This window comes from Talpa europaea, assembly GCF_964194135.1.
Source record: "Talpa europaea genome assembly, chromosome: X".
In the NCBI taxonomy this organism is placed as follows: Eukaryota; Metazoa; Chordata; class Mammalia; order Eulipotyphla; family Talpidae; genus Talpa; species Talpa europaea.
In genome coordinates, this window is record NC_140081.1 from 68,661,855 (window position 1) to 68,680,363 (window position 18,509).

The window sequence follows — 18,509 nt, forward strand, 5'->3', positions numbered from 1 at the left end:
AATGAGTAAAAATGAGGCTTCTGAACATGAGACCATTCATAAATCTATAATTTATGAATGTAATGTATTTTCTTCACTTTTAAATTTTAAACATATTAAACATTCACATTTCATATTAACAAAAATTAGAGCTTCACACTCAATAGAATATTAAATAATGTTTTTCATCCTTAGAAATTCTTAGCACTTATGAAATTCTTATTTCAAAATATCTTTTTAAAAGGCATCACTTGTCCATGTCTATTTTATTTGTTATATAGTATGAGTTCTAAAGCAGCAGCTCAGGTGATATAGTTCTTCAGAACAAGATTTTTTTATATCAAATATTTGCTATATAAAAATGAAAATACAAAAAGATCTGGAAGTTGTTTCTTAGATAAATATATTTATAATGCAGGATAAAGGTCTAGCAATGAGTGTTTAGCTTCTTTAAACACCACATTGTTACCAATAATGAAAAGGAATTCTTCCCAAGGGCTACTACATTGGATGTCCACATTTCATGTAGTTTGCAGGAAGAGCAAATATCACATAAGAGGGCTTTGTTCTTTTGCCTTTTAAGGGAAATTTAAATGTATTTTCTCATGCTCATAAAACAGCTAAAAACAATATTAGATTGCTGCAAAACACCTCCAAATTCAATTATTTTAGAGTATACAACTTACTAGTAACATTTTCCCCTAGAAGTCGCAAGTACACATTGTTTGCATAGCATTCTAGACAGGAATAATCACTTAATCACTTTGAGGATACATTGGTGTAACCATCTTATTCTTCCAGAACACTAACATGCAAATATTTCTTGTTCTAATGACTCAAGTATTTTAGGCATTTGTAAGTAGACCCAATATTATTTTGTAAATATTCAGAGAAAAGTTAAAATATCATTAAATGCCTACAGTATAATTGTAGACATTTAACTTAATTATTTCTTACATTATTAATGTAATGATTTCTAATTTCCCTTTACCACTTGAGTCTTCCATCTGAAAAAAGTAAAGGAATATCTCAAACAATGATTCTCAGGAAAGGAGGGAGATACTAGTTTTCTGTGCTGAAACAAAATATGAATTCATTTTAACAGAAGAGCGGAATCTAAACTATTAATTTTGAATTTTCTTCATTTGCCAAGTATCAGAACTATAATTCAACTGGTTCTGGCTATTCTTTGGTGAGCTGAATGTATTCAACACACACACACACACACACACACACACACACTTTTAAGTATACTCTATTTCTCAGGGTTTTTTTTTCCATACCAAGTTCATTTTCCCCTTCAAAATATGTGTTAGTAATCTCTGAAAATACCCAGTACCTCATATGTGGTCACTTTGATAATAACAATTTATACATATCCCTATAATTTGGACTTTTTTTGCCCATGTGGGATTAAAAAAAAACCCAAAAAGTGGTATAAAGTTTTTGCATTTACTCAAAGTGAACTAGGGATGGACCAAATTAAATCATTTCCAAAGGTACTTAAATACATTTCTGCTTTTATTACGATGTAGAGTATCTGTTCACCCACTATTACTTCCTCTGCTTCTTTGGCAAAAGCACTTTCTACCTAGGACTATAATTATTTATATAACTTTTTATCTCTCCTACTATATTGTAAACTCCTAAGGTAATATTTAGACCAGATTTGCAAGATGAACTGCTAAAACACAATTAAAAAGGGGGAAGGATCACCTGCTAGAAGCAAAGGGGAAAAGTTTATAGACAAATGTAAGAATAGGGTCAATCTCTTGTAGTTTAGTCTCTCCTTATTAAACACAAGGAACAAGAGCTCTGCTACCGCAAAAACCTATTTTCAGTTTCTCTCACACCTTAACCATTTTTTTCATATATATTTTTTAATTTTTATTTTTTTAAACAATATTTGCTTTCCCCCACTCCCTCAGGTTCATTCCCCATAGAATTTCCTTCCCCAAGGCACCCGTGCACCATTACCACAGTCTCCCATTGTCCTCCCTCCCTCTGTCTGATCCCTCTCCTTCCTCCTGCCCTGCAGGATGTCTCTGATTTGTAATTGTCTGTTTTTGCTTTGATGTGTTTTGTACAATTATTTTTTTTACACTGATGTCTTATTTGGTTCCCCTATATTCCTGTTATAAGTGAAACCATCCGGTATTTTTCTTTTTCCTTCTGGCTTATTTCACTGAGAATAATTCCTTCTAGCTCCATCCATGTTGCTGCGAATGGCATGAGTTTATCTTTTTGATTGCTGAATAATATTCCATTGTGTATATATACCACATCTTCTTGATCCAGTCATCTATTTTTGGGCATTTGGGTTGGTTACAGGTTTTACCTATTGTAAATAGTGCTGCAATAAACATAGGTGTACAGGTGTTCTTTTGAATCAATGTTTTTGTGTCCTTTGGGCAGATCCCTAGGAGTGGAATTGCCGGGTCATATGGTAGCTCCATTTTTAGTAGACTGAGGAACCTCCAGACAGCTTTTCATAGTGGTTGGACCAGTTTGCACTCCCACCAGCAATGTAGGAGAATTCCTTTTTTACCACATCCTCGCCAACATTTGTTGTTGCTTGTTTTTTTGATATGTGCCATTCTTACTGGTGTAAGGTGGTATCTCCATGTCACACCTTCACCATTTTATAGATGGACTTTCTGGCTACCCTAATGCTTTATGTCTTTGGTTTTTAATCAAGGCAGCCTGAATTTTCCAATGAAGACACTGATGATGTGATAAGGAATGGGAATCTGACATACTCACTACACTTAATTTTTGTGGCAGTAGGTGCAATATGAATTCAGATAATTCTCTAAAACTCAGGAGCCATTACCCATACAGGAAAATTTTCTTGCTCTTTAGCTTCACTGACCACATTCTGCTGGTCATTTTTTGGCCACATCTCTGTACATTAACACAACCACAGAATAAAGAAGGAGTGTACTAAACTGGCAGCTAAATGAAGATTCCAAATTTCCATAGCTTATATCCAGTCATTTTACCCTATAGATAATTTTGAGTAAAGTGCATGTAACAATCTAGGTACCAAACTACACCTAAAATTAAATACTTATAAAATTGGACAATTTCTCATTTGATAACTTATATGCTAAAACTAACAAATTAAATGTTTTAGGACTCAGAATATCCTGACTTTTGTAAAAAGCAAACAAAATATAGATTGTAAATTAATTAATTTGGCATAGAGTTTTTGATACACCTGATTTATTTCTCCAAAAAGCCTATTTTAGCCAAGAGTATTGCAACAGACACTTGCCAAAAATAGTCTGGTCTAAACATCTCCAGAATGAGCTTCTATGACAATAGTGTACAGTCAGAAGTGACTCACGTACAGCCTTTCTTTTCATAAGAAAAATCAATCAGGCTGATGCTACCATCAGGACTAATATTAAATGGAGGTGGAGATGGGGGTGGGGAACTTGTTTAAACTAATTATTCACAATGAACCAAATCTAGTTACCTAAAATAATCAAGAATAAAAATGATCACAGAATAGCCTACCCAGAGGGGAAAAATATAATTATGCTGCTTACAATGATTTTAATTCATACTGCTTTAGAAAAATGCCAGATAACAATACCAAAATATAAAAACAAATATAGTTTAAAATGAATCTAGTCACTCAGAAGTACCCAATCTAGATCCTTTGTTGTTTTTCTTTTATTCAGTAGATATTTATTGGTAAAGGGCAGGTATTGAGAATTCTATTACAATGTTCCAGGGTTTAGGAAAAAAGTAGATGCTTAAGGGAATATCAAAAATAAGTGAAAGATCATGATAAAGAACTCAATGATAATAATATTAACTGAGTATTCTTCCATGTACATAGCACTGTTTTGAGTTGCCTTTCAAAGTAATGTAATATCTCAAAAAGCCTAGTAATGAGTGAACATTTGTAACATGCAAACAATCTCTCCCTCCCCCACCCAAACCCCTCACTTGCACAAAAATCCAAAACAAAACACATCACCTTTTGTGTGGTCACTTTGTTCCCTAGAAAGGAACAAACCTCAGTTGCTAATTTCTCAGAATTAGCAGTACAACAAAGCAGCATAGTTCAGAATCAAGCTCTAGACATTGCCCATACATGCATATTATTTTATTGCCAAGAGGTCTAAGTACAATAAAGGAGAAGAAAAGAAAGATAATCTTTTAAGTGTGATGACAGACTACATTTCTGTTTTAAGAAACAAGAATATACCTATTAATCACTTATATATTCTAGAAAAATAACTATATCAACTTTAATTTACATAAAGAAACAGACTACATTTTGCTGGACAATTTATTAGAGAAAATGTTAAGGAATGTTCTTCAACTCAGATATTTGCATTTGTCTATATTAGTCATATATAATATTCTTCTTCATAAAAAGTATATAATTTAAGTAATAAAAGAGAGGGGGAAATGTATGCTTTCTAACATGTATAAGTCATATAAGCAAGTAGCCTAGTAAATAATAGAAATTATTCTTCTTCAGCTGGAACAAAGAAGATTTCTACTTTGAAATTCTGGCCATTAATAAATACTGCAATTTGTGGACTTTTTTTTTCACCATGAATAGAGATACAGCAATAATTCTGAGGAAAGAATAGTCTATTTAATAGTTCCATGTTGAAACCATCAGGTTTCCTACTATCTTCTTAAAAACTATGTACTTTCACAATTTTGTCACAAAAATAGGTGGAGAAAATCCTCTACCTACTTATAAGGTTTTATTTCACTCTAAAATAAATCAAAATTTCAATTAGCAGACCATAAAACTTGACTGTGACAAGAATTTTCACTTTAAAACAGTAGTCATAAATAAAAACTTAATACAGATAGATACCTCATTTAGAAAGTATTTGGTCATTATTAAGATTTAGGTTTTAGAAGCTATGTGACTACAAACAAACCAGATAAAAGTTTTTTCAAAGAAGAAAGACTATTCAAATAGAATGCACATGTTCATAGCAGCATTATTCACAATAGCCAAAAGATGGAAGCTACTCAAGTGTCCATGGATGGACAGATGGATAAACAAAATGTGGTAGATACATACAATGAAATATTATTCAGCCTTCAAAAGTAAGGAAATTCTAACACATGCTACAATATGAACAAACCTTGAAGATACTATGCTAAATAAAATGAACCAGTCACAAATGAACAAATACTGTATGATTCCACTTACATGAGGTACCTAGAGGTATCAAATTCATAGAGACAGGAAGTAGAATGATGGTTGTCTGGGGCTAGGAAAGGAGGAAATGGGGAATTACTGTTTACTGAGTATAGAGTTTCACTTGGGGAAGATGATTGGTGGTGATGGTTGCATATTAGTGTCAATGTTCTCAAGGCCACAAAAGTGTACACTTAAATTGGTTACAATGGTATAAATTTCATTTTATATATCTATATCTTACAATTAAAAATAAAGGGTATAGCTGAAGAGCATTCTGAAAACTGAACAGCAGTCTATAAAAACACACATGAAAGCAGTGAATTATCATATGTTTTAATTTTTTTTTAAAGTCCTGGTCTTTTACTTCATTTTTTGTTTTACTTTCTTCTTCTCCTTTATCCTAACCAATTAAGTGCATTTGATTCCATTTGCAAATTTTGTGATTTATGGGTTTTAAGATTGGAAGCCATACTCCAAGCACCACCAATAGCTATGTTCAGAAAAAAATTGTACTCTTCTAGAAGTCTGGTCTGTTATTTAAATATAGACAAAGAATACAATTTTTTCTTGGTTAAAGATGCCATTTCATTTTTTATTTATAAAATTTTTATTCATATATATTTTACACCATTGCTCATTTTTGTACAATATTTTCATTTTCCTCTCTGGTGTAGTCTTCATAAAATTTCCAGCACCAATTCACACATGCACCATCACGATAGTTCTTGTGCTCATCCCTCCCCTGTTTTGATCCCTCTCCCCACTCCACCCCCACAGAATGCCTCTGATTTATAGCTGCCTGTTGATTTTGGCTTTTTATTTATATTTTTTTCTGATGCCCCAAAGTAGATGAGCAGATCAAGAAGATGTGGTATATACACACAGTGGAATACTACTCAGCAATCAAAAAAGATATGCTCATGCTATTCGCAGCAACGTGATGGAGCTGGAAGGGATTATGCTCAGTGAAATAAGTCAGAAGGAAAAACAAAAATATCAGATGGTTTCACTTATAGGAGGAATATAGGGGAACCAAATAAAGAATACAATTTTATATCATATTTTTTGATAAACATTACTATTTTCTATATTATCCAAGTCTAACTTCTTCTGACTAGTCTATAAAACCCTGACTAATATGCTTTTTATAATCCCATCTGTGGATTTCATAGAATTTAAAATATCCCCAAACTTCAGTCTTAAACTCTTAAATAGAATTTTTGATGAATTATTGATCCTGCATAAGTTTTATGCAGTTTATAGTAACCCTATTTCAAATTCATTATTTCTATGATGAAGTTGCAAAACATAGATCCTCAGAAAAATTTATCTGGTTTTATCTTAAAAATGGCAGTTAAGAGCTTGCACTTTGCAGTCAAGTGGTCTGGGTTTGAATTCTGGTTCTACAACTTACTAGATGTGTGAGTGGATAAATTAATGAATTTTATAAATCTGTTTACTCATTTTTTGAATGTAGATATGAATACCCAAGAGTGGTTCTGAGGATCATGTATATAAAGCTTCTCATCAGTGTCTGAGTTATTAATTAATGGTAGCTAATAATAATAATAAGAGCAGCAGCAGTGTCTAGAAATGATCAGTGCCCTACTGGACTGCAAAACATTATATTGCAACTTTTTAAAATGTCTCCACAGTTTTAACTATAAAATGAATCCAGAAAAAAGGAGCAATTATATATTGTAAGGCCTGTTATCTTCCAATATTTCTTATTATCATACTAAGCAAAAGAAATTAAGCCAAACCAAAATGAAAAGACCAGGTATGTATATGTGTATATATATACAAAAACACTTACCTTTCTAATGTGCTATATACAATCAGAAACTTGTATAGAAACAAGGTAAAAGTTGAAAAGTAAACAGGAAGAGCCAGACCACAATGAGGGTAACCACGTATACAAATATAGGAAACTTCCAACTATTCAACTATTTGAACAGTTCATTCAGAATCATATTATTAGAAACACACTGTAATTCTTTTGTATTCCTAGGGTACATATCCACGAGTCCAAAAAAATACGGATATTTTCGTCACTTATTAATATAGGCAAGAAAATTTCATATTTTCTTTAAACAAAACTAAATTGCTACTACAGTTACTTTCACTGAAGATTTCTTAAATATATAATATTTGATACTGGGGTTTCTGCCATAATTTAATTAGAAAGTGCAGTTTCTACAGGATCAATTTGACCTCCCCAACTATAAAGAAACATGGAAATTTTGTAACAGACTCGTGTTTCTTGGAACACTAATGTCTTAAGACACTGGGGTAGGAGGATAAAAGGGTAGTCAAAAAAGTTGAAGTCTTGGAAACCCTGCATTCTTTATCTCCTGATTCTGAGAACTCCTGCAGTTAGCAGAGCTGTTTAAATTTGTTTAACTGGTGTTGCCAAAATTTATTTGGCCATTAATCCTTTCTTCAAGTAATACCAAGGAACCAGTGTTGCTCGTAACAACTTATTTTAGCAAATATATAATAAATTACCTTTGACTAGCTATTTGAAAGCAGTTTCACAGCACTTGTCGCAAAAAGGTAGAATTTGCTTAAGTCCCTAAATGAGTCCATGGTATTTCATATCTGGGGAAAAAAATCTAACATCTAAATATCTAGCAAGGTATAGTTATTTCCAGAATATGTGCTTTGAGCCCCTTACTGCCTATATGTTATTTATCAAATCCAAATGCCCAATTTCTAATATCTGTGAAATCTGAGAATGCATATGACCCGCTAAGTCTTTGCTTTTATTTCTGGACTTCACTGTAAGCTAGGAAAACCCTGTGGCTAGGAGCTACACTTTCAAATATCAGAATACTAAACTCAGTTACCAGCATTTTATTAACTGGTGCCATGAGATATGTTTATGTAATTCTATAGTAAAATAATATTCTACAACCTAAATCCTGAAGCAAAGCAGTAACTGATTATTACTTCATTCCCCTAAAATCTGTATTATGTATATATATATATATATATATATATATTAAAAAACACTGTAATTACAACTTTATCTACTGGAGATTTAATTTAAGCAACTTGCCCCAAGTACCAAGAGTCAGCAGGAACCAATTTCTTGTTGGACAGACACTGCATAATACAACTATAGAAATGGCATCAGATAGTCACCCTAAAATATGAACAAAAACAGGAAATTCCCTTACTAATAGCTTATTATTTAAGGAGTTTTCTTCTTTTGAAATAATTTGGGAACACAATTTGTTAAAAATCTAAACTTGAACCCCTTAGAATCAGATGATGTGCTAGATAGCTTTTTATGAGTTCAGAAATTAAGAACCAAGTCTTAACAACTGTAATGAAGCATTCATTACTTTGTCATTGTGTCAGATAAAACAAAACAAGTAAGCTACAATTAATTCTGGGTAAGGTGTGAATGTGAATGATTATACTGCCAGGCTGAGGCATCACTTCCTATGTTCTTCTTTCAGTTTCAAAAGTACATAAAAGTGTAACAAAAAGTATATAGTGAAATGGACATGAACAATTTTTGTAAAAGCCTAACAGAGAAGACACAATAACTGTTATTATGAAAATAATATATTTGATAACCAGACATTTGATAATTGATTTTCAAGTTATACAAAATAAGCTGCCATTGAAAGAAAAAACACCTCAAAATATCTATAGCAGAATACACATAATCACAGTATATTATAATATGATAATACATGTCAATAACATTTTACTAGAGCTAAGGCAAATGGTTGAAAAGAAGAAAAAAATCTGTCATGAATCCGACAATTCAATAAAGGAAAAGGAGTCAAAGAATCAGATTTAAATTTCATAAATAATTTCTATTATTTTTGTTTTCACTGTAGAAGCAGAAGTAACAAAAATTGGTCTTCACCTGGTAAGTGTGTACTCCCTGAGTCCTGAATGCAAATTCATGGCAGAAAAAGTACCTATGCATCCACGCAATCTTTTGTCTCGACCAATCTTCCATGTTACAAACAGTGGGCTGCAATGGAAATAAAAACAGGGTAAATCAATCAATTCAATTCAAGCAAGTATTTCTGAGTGTTTGCAATATGTAAGCCCTCAAGGGACTTAAGAGTCTAGTCTAACAGGACTGTATTTAGCAATTATTATAGCTATATTGCTTTGCATGTGTCCTATGTTAGGCAATACAATGTGTTTTAAACAAATTGCCTATGTAAATCCTCAACAACCCTAGAAGGCTGACACTGATTCTAACATTCTTATTTTACAAACAAAGGAGTCTCACTGTTAATACATAAAGAAGTAGAATTCAAACTCAAACCTGACTACAGAGCCTTTAACCATCATGGCTGACTACTTGATTCCTAATTAAAACAGCAAGTTGCTAATTAATCTTAAGTCCAGTTTAGAAGTCACAGGAAAAAAATCAACAATTTCAATGAATAATCACTGAATCTAGGAAGCCAAAGTAATTTGAAAGGTACTACGGGAGATACAAAGTTGTTGTTATCTAAGAGGTAGTATAGGCTGCAGGTATATTTGTACCTAAGTAACAAGAGGCAAAGGGAAATAAGTCTTTGTAAACCATGTCCAAAATGCCATATATTAAGGTACTAGGACTGAAAAAAAAAATATCAAGTTTGATCATCTTTAGCTTGGGGTAGAAAAATGACTAGGGTTTGGAAGGGCAGCAGCAAACATTAACAAAACACTCTGAAAACAGAAAATTTAATTTTTAGATAAAATTATTGCCAATAAATACAATCTCTCAAGCATCAAATGTTAAAGTGTCAACGAAAAATGTCATCAAGAAGGCAGTGAAGTTTAATATAGTAGATGTTTGGATTCTTCAGTGTATCACTGACAACCTCAATTAATGGTTAAGTCAAAAACAATTGTTTTCTAATTAGAAGCAGCATTATATGTCATTTTTATGAAATAAATTAATTTACACAATTTAGAATTTTCTAAAAAAAGATAAAATACCTTATCACTGAAGATGGTTTCTGTTAATATGAGTATTTACAGTATTATTGATATATTACATTTTTGCTTTTAAAAATTTAAATTTTAGGAGGACATACCATATATTTATTTAAAGTCATATATTTATGTAAAGTCCTCACTAGAGATTCCCAAATAGGTAGTACATACAAGCCAGGGATCAGTGCTAAGAATTACTTACTTCCAAGAGCCAAATGCCCAGAGGCAAGAAAAATATGACAAAAGTATAAGGCCAAGTTATTATTGATGTTAGTATTCAAGTGCTAGATGACCTACACTAAAGATACTAAAATAAAAAGCAAAAGGTAAATTCCAGCTTTTCTGCCATTTCCATCATATAAATTAAATATGTTACAACTTCAGACAAGATTCTAATCGTCCAATTGGAAATTTTTTCTAATTGCTCTTGATTAAGAGCTGATTGGGAAGAAAATAATTAGATGGGCTTCCCTGGTGGTGCAAGGGGTTAAGCACCACACTATGAAGCAATCCGAAGCCTCTGCAGCACGAGTTCCATCCCCGGCCTGCCAGGGAGCAACCCACATGGCAAAGCAGACCTCTCCAATCTCGCCCCCTGCTCCCCTCAGCAGTGTATTTCTGCCTGTTCTGTTCCCCACTCTGTCTCTGGTGAATCCTCTCACCCCCCTCCCCCATTGCTGGCCTGTACCCCAGCTCTTGTATACATAAATAAATAAATCTTTTAAAAAAATTATTAGATGAGATTACTTTCTCACCAGTTCTACTGATTATTACTCATACAAATACTAGTATCTTAAAATTCACAAGTTATATTTAAGGATGAATTTTACCTCTTCATTTTACACTTTCTAGTTTGGTAAATCAGTATTAGCAACCATTATACAGACAGTAAGATATCAATCTTCCACCATAACAACACCTATAAGAAATATCTCTACACATGATGAGATCCTTAGCAGATTCAGAACAAAGTGAATCACATGAAACTTAAATATTGTCATTAAAATACCCTGGTATCATATAATACATATCATAAATACAAATGAATAATAAACATAGTAAGTTGTATATTCTTTTCTTCAATGACTTGAGTGAGAAAGCTAAGAGTGTGAGTGAACTCACTTCCTATCAAAAGCACTAGAATGAAAGTCATTAAAAGTACTTTCCCTTCGCTTTTATTTATCCATCTATGTCATTCCTACTATAGCCCTATTTCCTCAAGCAAACATTCAAATTTGTAGGGAAAATAGAAAAAGAAAACCAACTAAACACTTAAGAATTAGTGTAGGGGAAGTGTAGTAGTGTAGTAGGGGAAATTATATACAGTTTCTTATAATGCTATGCTATCACTGATGAAGGGATGATTAATTCAGGGGGTTATGGGTACTAGAGGATAAACTGGATTTTGCCAGGCAGCCTCAGAGAAGACTTTGTTATAAGGAAGGGCATAAGATGTAAAAGTCGCACAGTACTTTCAGGGGACAGGAAGTAGTCTGACAGTCTTGATAATTTTTTGTGGTCTTCTCCAGATTTAACCAATTTTCAGCTCTAAAATATTCTGGAGAATGTGTGTTCTCCAGTGCCATCAGAAGAGGTAGAGCAGATGTGGAATTGTCTGCATTCTCCCAGTTCCTTACCTGTCCATGGCAATATCTACTTAGGGAATTGCAGCAGGGGTTATATATGTGTTAAATATAGGAGGGATTGCTACTTGTCGACCTTATCGTGTTTAGGACAGATGCCTGCAGATGGAAGAAATCAGATTCTTAGGAATACCTTCAAAACCTGGGACACAAATTTCTCATTTACAAATGCTCATCCAACATTCATGTAAAAAATGTGTGTATGCAACTTAAAATAACCAAAATGCCTAAAAGCAACATTTAATAGTTAAAGGAATTTGGGAAGTTACACATTTTAAAGTAGATTGAAACAGAATAAATATCATTGAGATGTTATCTTGTGTGTGATAGCTACTTTGTATACAGGGCAATGACTATGGGAACATTTTAATACATACTATCCAAAAATTGCAACAAATGTTTTTCTTCCCCCAACACCCAGAGGAAAGAAATAGGCAATTTCATTTTTAAACATGTTAGTAAAGCATGTATACATTCTCAAAAGAATATAAGACATCACCATAATCAGAGACAGGTCAAAGTAGAAAAAAGGTTTTGAGCCTGTTGAGAGGAGTGGCTCAATGACACCATAATAAGGAAAATATTTCATAGTAAGAAAAAGATGGAATGTTTTTGTAAAATACTTTTACCATATGGTTTGAGGCCACCTACATACATTGAAAATAATATAAAGTATAAAGGGACTCAAAATGAAATATTAATGGAAATGTTTATCTGAGGGTAACCAGACATACCATCTTAAGGAATTTCCCTACTTCTGAATATTTTATGCTCTAAGAATCCTTTGGAGGATAGTAAACTCCAATTTTTCCAAGTCTGCAGTCAGAAACAGGAAGTAACCACCTAATCTAGGTAAATCTGCCCTGCCAACTGGCAATCAATACTGTTGGGTTGCAGAGAAATATAGTGCATGAAATCAGCAAAAGCACAGCAAAGCAATGTAAATCTGAACAGTATTTGCCTTGGTCTGGATTGCATGCCACTCCCTATACCCCTTTTTGGAAATTGTTCTATGACACAAGATTAGAAATATGTTTGTAGGAGAGAGGTACAACTATGAAAAAGGTAATTTACTTAATTATATTTAATAATATATACTATCTCCCCTGCCACACCAAGGCAAAAACAGAGGTTAAAAAATAACCTTAGACAGTTGCAAGTGCTAATAATTTTAATATAAAACAGACCAGGCAAAAAATATGTCTATCTACTGAAGTCTTAGGATTTCTAAATTCAATGTAAGCAAAACTAAAAGCACTAGGAGAACCAGATCCCAGGGTCTTAGAATGAATACTGGTTAATACAGCCAACTCTTATTTTTTATGCCATTAAAAACTTTTATGGTACTGTGTTTTGGTACTTCCAATATGACTCTGTATATACCAGATGGTCAAGTAATTCATAATACCTTAAACAAAACAATGAAACAACCAGTGGGTTTGTTTGTTGCACTTCTGTCGACATTACTTCCCCAGGTAATGACCTATCTTCCACCATCCTGTCTTACCCTCAGAACCTACTCAATTACCAGAAATAGATTAGATAGGAAATAAATGTTGATAGAATTAAACAGTAATGTAAAAAGAGATGGAAAGTTATCCAGCTTCTTCATTCTAGATTTTAATATTTTCCCAGTCCAAGGAGATCTATGTAATGTGCCAGCTTAATAAATAAGAACTGCAATAAAAACTGTGATATATTTGCATTTCACATATTTTCTGGGTTTAGAAAGGTAATTTTTTTATTTTAAGATCCCTGTATTGGATTACTTTCTCCTTTGAGAGAAAGAAGGTGTATAGTCTCAGCTTTGTAGCCGGAATTTGGCAAGCCCTTCTTATTTTAGGGGAAGAAGAAAGACAGAATCTAGGGATAAAATACTAATCTGAGGCCACATTTTATATCAGGGCTCCTCATATTACCTTTGCTATCAGCACCCCCTCCCCTTTTTCAGTTCTATCTCTCAAGAACCTCTATTATGAAATATCCAAGAGGTTGAGGGGTTTTTACATGAAATTGATATCCTTATCTCAAAGTGTTTCTTTTTAAAAATCAACTCTATTTAAAGAATATTTTATATACAAAACCCCACCCATTTAAGTATAAACTTCAATGAATTTTGACAAATATATACATACTTTCAACCCAAACCACAATCACAGTATTGAACAATTCCATCAGCCCAGAGTTCTTCAAAACTCTTTACAGTCAATCCCTTCTCCACATTCCTGGACCCCGGCAATGCTAATATGCTTTTAGTCAGTATAACTCTGCCTTTTCTAGAATTGCATATAAATAGAATCATCCATTTTGTTTAGCTTTTTTCACTTAGAATAATGCTTTTGATTGTCAGTCATGTTGTTTGATAGAGTAGTATTCCATTGAATAGCTATACCACAATTTATCTACTTACTTGCTGATGGCTATTTAAGCTGCTTTAAGTTTGGGGGGTATTATAAAGTTGCTATGATAGTTTCTGCATTCAAGTTTTTATGTGAACAGAAAGTTTCTTTTCTTTAAAAGAAATTTTTGTGAGGTAAAACTGGTTTACATTGTTGTTTATACCCCCCTAGGTGTTGCTGCCATATGCTTCTATCACCAAAACACCCATAGTCTACCACCACAGTCTATTGTGCTGCCTCCCCACTTTGCTCTAATCCCTCTCTCTTTTCCCCTCCCCCTCTGAATGCCTCAGTTTTATAGTCAGCTTTCAAGGGTTAGTTTGGCCTTTCTGTTTCTTTACAGACCACATATAAGTGATACCATCTTGTATTTGTCTTTCTCCTGACTTATTTCACTTAGCATTATGCCTTCCAGATCCATCTATGTCACGAATAGCATTATCTTTTTTTATTGTTGGGTAGTATTCCATTACTGAAAATAAATTTTCATTCCTCTTAGATAACTACCTACAGAGAATACTCAAGCCATGAGTAGGTGTTATTTAACTTTATAAGAAAATGCCAAGCTATTTTCTAAAGTGGCTCTAACATTTGCTTTCACATCAGTATTCTATGAATGTGCCAACTATCCACATCTTCACCAACCCTTGGTATTAGCTCTTTTTTTTAATTCAAGTTAATGTGTAGGGAATACCTTGTGATTTTAACCTGCAGCTTTCTGATAACTAAGTATGTTGAGCAACCCCTCATGTGCTTTACTATTCATTCCTTGTCTGTTAAATCATCTTCTCTGAGGAAGTGCTTGTTTAACTTGTCAACTTTTAATTGAACTGTTTATTTTCTTTTAGGGTTGTAGGTTTTTAAAAATATATTCTGGTTATCAATTTTTATCACATATATGTATTGCAAATATATTCTCATAATCTGTAGTTTGCCTTTTCATTTTCTTTTTTTTTAAGATTTATTTATTTATTTTATTTGTTTATACAAGCACTGGGTACAGTCAGAAGCGCTAGAGGGTGAGAGAATTCACCAGAGCCAGAGCGGGGAGCAGAGCAGGCAGAAGGACTGAAGCACACTGCTGAAGGGAGCAGCGGGCAGCAGGAGAGGTCTGCGCGCCATGTGGGACTCTCCTCTGGTGGCCGGGGAGCAGCCGGGGATCGAACTGGCGCTGCAGAGGCTGCGGGGCAGCTTCGCAACCCAGCGCCCAACCGCTGCGCCACCGGGGAGGCCCTGGTATTTTTGAAGAGCATAAATTTTTATTTTAATAATGTTTAATTTCATCAGCATCTTTGTTCTGGTTCATATTTTTGTGTCCAATACAAGAAATCTATGCAAAAATCACAAAGATGTTTCTTCCTGTATTCCTCCAGAAGTTTTACACTGTTACCTTTCACATTTAGGCCTATGATCCAATGCGAGATACTTTTATAAACATTGCGAAATATATTAAAAAACATTTCAAATGATGAAAACTTAAGATTGATTCCCTTAGCCAACTTTCAAATACACAATACAGTATTATTAACTATAGTCATCATACTGTATACCATATAGTATGTTATATTTCCATGACTTATTTTATAGCTGAAAGTTTGTACTTTTCAACCCCCTTCAAACATCACCCTCCCACCTCTGGCAACCACCAACATCTCAGTATCTATGAGCTGGATTTTTTTTGTGTGGGGGGGGCATTTTTTTGCTTTCAATTCTGCATATAAGTGATATCAAAGTATGTCTTTCTCTTTCTGCCTTAAATTGTCAAAATTGGCAATATTTGCTCCTTTTTATGCTGTAATGACATTCCATTATATATATATACACACACACATATGCATGTATGCATGTATGTATGTATGTATGTTACATTTTCTTTATTCAGTCATCCATTAATGAACATTATAAGTCTTCATTTCTAAATACATCCCATAGGTGAGTTTTGCATTTTTTTTGGAAGGAAGGAGGCAGAGAAGACAACCAGTTTTGTTTCTGTCCTTCATCCATTTCTGTTCCTGGGTTTTGTGTTCACTGATTATTTCTTGGATCCACAGAGACTCAGGTATGTAGATGCCAGGACGGTTGGGCTGCCCCACAAGAAGTCTCTCTGTGGAGATGATACCACGGAGTGTTCCATTACAGATCAGGGGACCCCAGAGTCACCTTCACAGGAGTCCTTGTCACCCTATTCTGTGCCATCATGAAGCATATTGCGTGTAATGTTCCCAGCATAGATTTTGTGACACTCCTTATCTTAACCGAATCTGGATGTTGACACATTGTAAGGTTTAGGGGTAACTCACTGAGAGAAATCCATCAGTACCAATGATGATCTTGGGCAGAATCCCTAGAGATTCTGCCTGACAAGCAAGTCTATCACCAGGGCCAGGGGCAACTTTGGGGTGTGGGGGGCAGGGTGGGCAAGGCCTGGGTGAGGGGGAGAGTCTTGCATTTTTATGCAGCTTTTTAATGGGAGTACTTAGACTACTTCTATTTAATGCAACTGCTATATAGTTGTATTTAAGTCTACCATGTTTAGATTTCTTTTTTTCTGTATTTCCCATCCATTCTCTATTCCTCTTTTTTGTCTTCTTTTGGATTAAATGAGATATTTTTGTATTAATTTTTATGACAATTATTAGTTCATTTGTTTTTTTCTAGGTTGGATATAATCCATGTTTAAGTTATTGCAATCCACTTTCAAGTAATATTAGATCATTATACACATGATATAAGGTTCTTAGCAGCATACTTTCCTATTCCATTCCTCCCATTCCTTGAATTTACTGTCATACCTTTTACATATCTTATAAATTTTAATGATGAGCTGTTTTGTTTTTTATTTTTATAAAGACTTATTTATTTATGTATACAAGAGCTGGGGTACAGGTCAGAGGCACAGGAGGGTGAGAGGATTCACCAGAGACAGAGTGGGGAGCAGAACAGGCAGACAGACAGAAAGCACTGCTGAGGGGAGCAGCAGGCAAGACAGGAGAGGTCTACTGCACCATGTGGGTATTTCCCTGGCCGGCCGGGAATTGAACCCGCGTTGCAGAGGCTGCGGACAGCTTCATGCTCTGTGCTCAACGCGCTGTGCCACTGGGGAGGCCCTGAATTTGTTTTTAAAAATCATTTAACTTTTAAAGAAATCTTAAAATGAAGAAAAACTCTTACATTTACCCCACACTAAAGGCTTATCATTTGTATGATAACTGGGAAATTTATAGCAGTTTCTTCAATTATTTTTTTCTGCTTATTGCTCTCCTTTCCTTCTGAGATTCCAATTACATGTATGTTAGCTGGCTTGATATTGTCCCACAGTTCACTGAGGTTTCATTCTTCAAGTTTTCTCCATTCTATATTTCAGACTGGCTAATTTCTATTGTTATGCCTTCAAATTCATTAAGATTTTCTTCTGCAGTCTACTTATTAATTTCATCCAGTAATTTCTCTGCATAAACCATACTTTCTACCTCTAGAAGTTCTATTTGGTTTTTTATTTTTATTTCTTTCCTCCTGATATTTATGTTTTTCTTTCCATCATTCAACATAATTTCTTTTTTTTTTATAGAGGCATGTTTTTATTTATTTATTTGTTTTATTTGTTTGTTTTGTTTTTGTTTATACATGCACTGGGTACAGTCAGAAGCGCGGGAGGGTGAGAGAATTCACCAGAGCCAGAGGGGAGAGCAGAGCAGGCAGACTGACGAAGTACACTGCTGAGGGGAGCAGCGGGTGGCAGGAGAGGTCTGCATGCCATTTGGGACCCTCCTCCGGTGGCCGGGGAGCAGCCGGGGATCGAACCGGCACCGCAGAGGCTGCGGGCAGCTTCGCAACCCAGCGCTCAACCGCTGCGCCACCGGGGAGGCCCTCAACATAATTTCTGTTTTAATGTTCTTTTCTGTTAGTTCTATACCTCTAATTTCTGGTTCTGACTATTGACTAACTTCTATTGACTGACTTCCTTCTGGTTATGGTTTACATTTTAGTACTTCTTGGAATGTCTAGTAATGCTTTGGATGTCAAATATTATAACCATTATATTTTTGAATGTTTTGATCTTAATGTTTTCCTCTAAAGAATATTGAGGTTTGTTTTATAGTGCATATAAATTACTTGTGAAAAATCATTTTCTAGGACTTGGTTTTAGGTTTTGTTAGTTTGGGTTTAGGATAGCTTTTACTCCAGCTCTACTACTAAGATATGACCCCTTTGGGATCTGTGTTAAATGTCCTGAGTTTTCAAAAAGGTTTTTCAACTCTTGCTATAGCAACTCAAATGTCTTGCAATCCTGTATGAGCTCTGGTATGTCTTCACATTATAACTCCTGAGTAATTTATT

General features: G+C 34.1%; 1 protein-coding gene across 2 annotated transcripts in view; it reads right to left on the bottom strand.

Moving 5' to 3' along the window:
* Positions 1–18,509, bottom strand: part of AMMECR1 (AMMECR nuclear protein 1) — a gene marked incomplete at both ends in the record, with an annotated part of 117,053 nt that overhangs the window by 51,526 nt on the left and 47,018 nt on the right. Inside the window, one exon of one of the 2 annotated variants that reach the window (XM_084258585.1) lies at positions 9,054–9,164. The exons of the other annotated variant lie outside the window; for it this stretch is intronic. Within the exon in view, the coding sequence (XP_084114711.1) occupies positions 9,054–9,164 (111 nt within the window). The remainder of the gene's footprint in view (positions 1–9,053; positions 9,165–18,509) is intronic. 2 annotated transcript variants of the gene reach the window in all.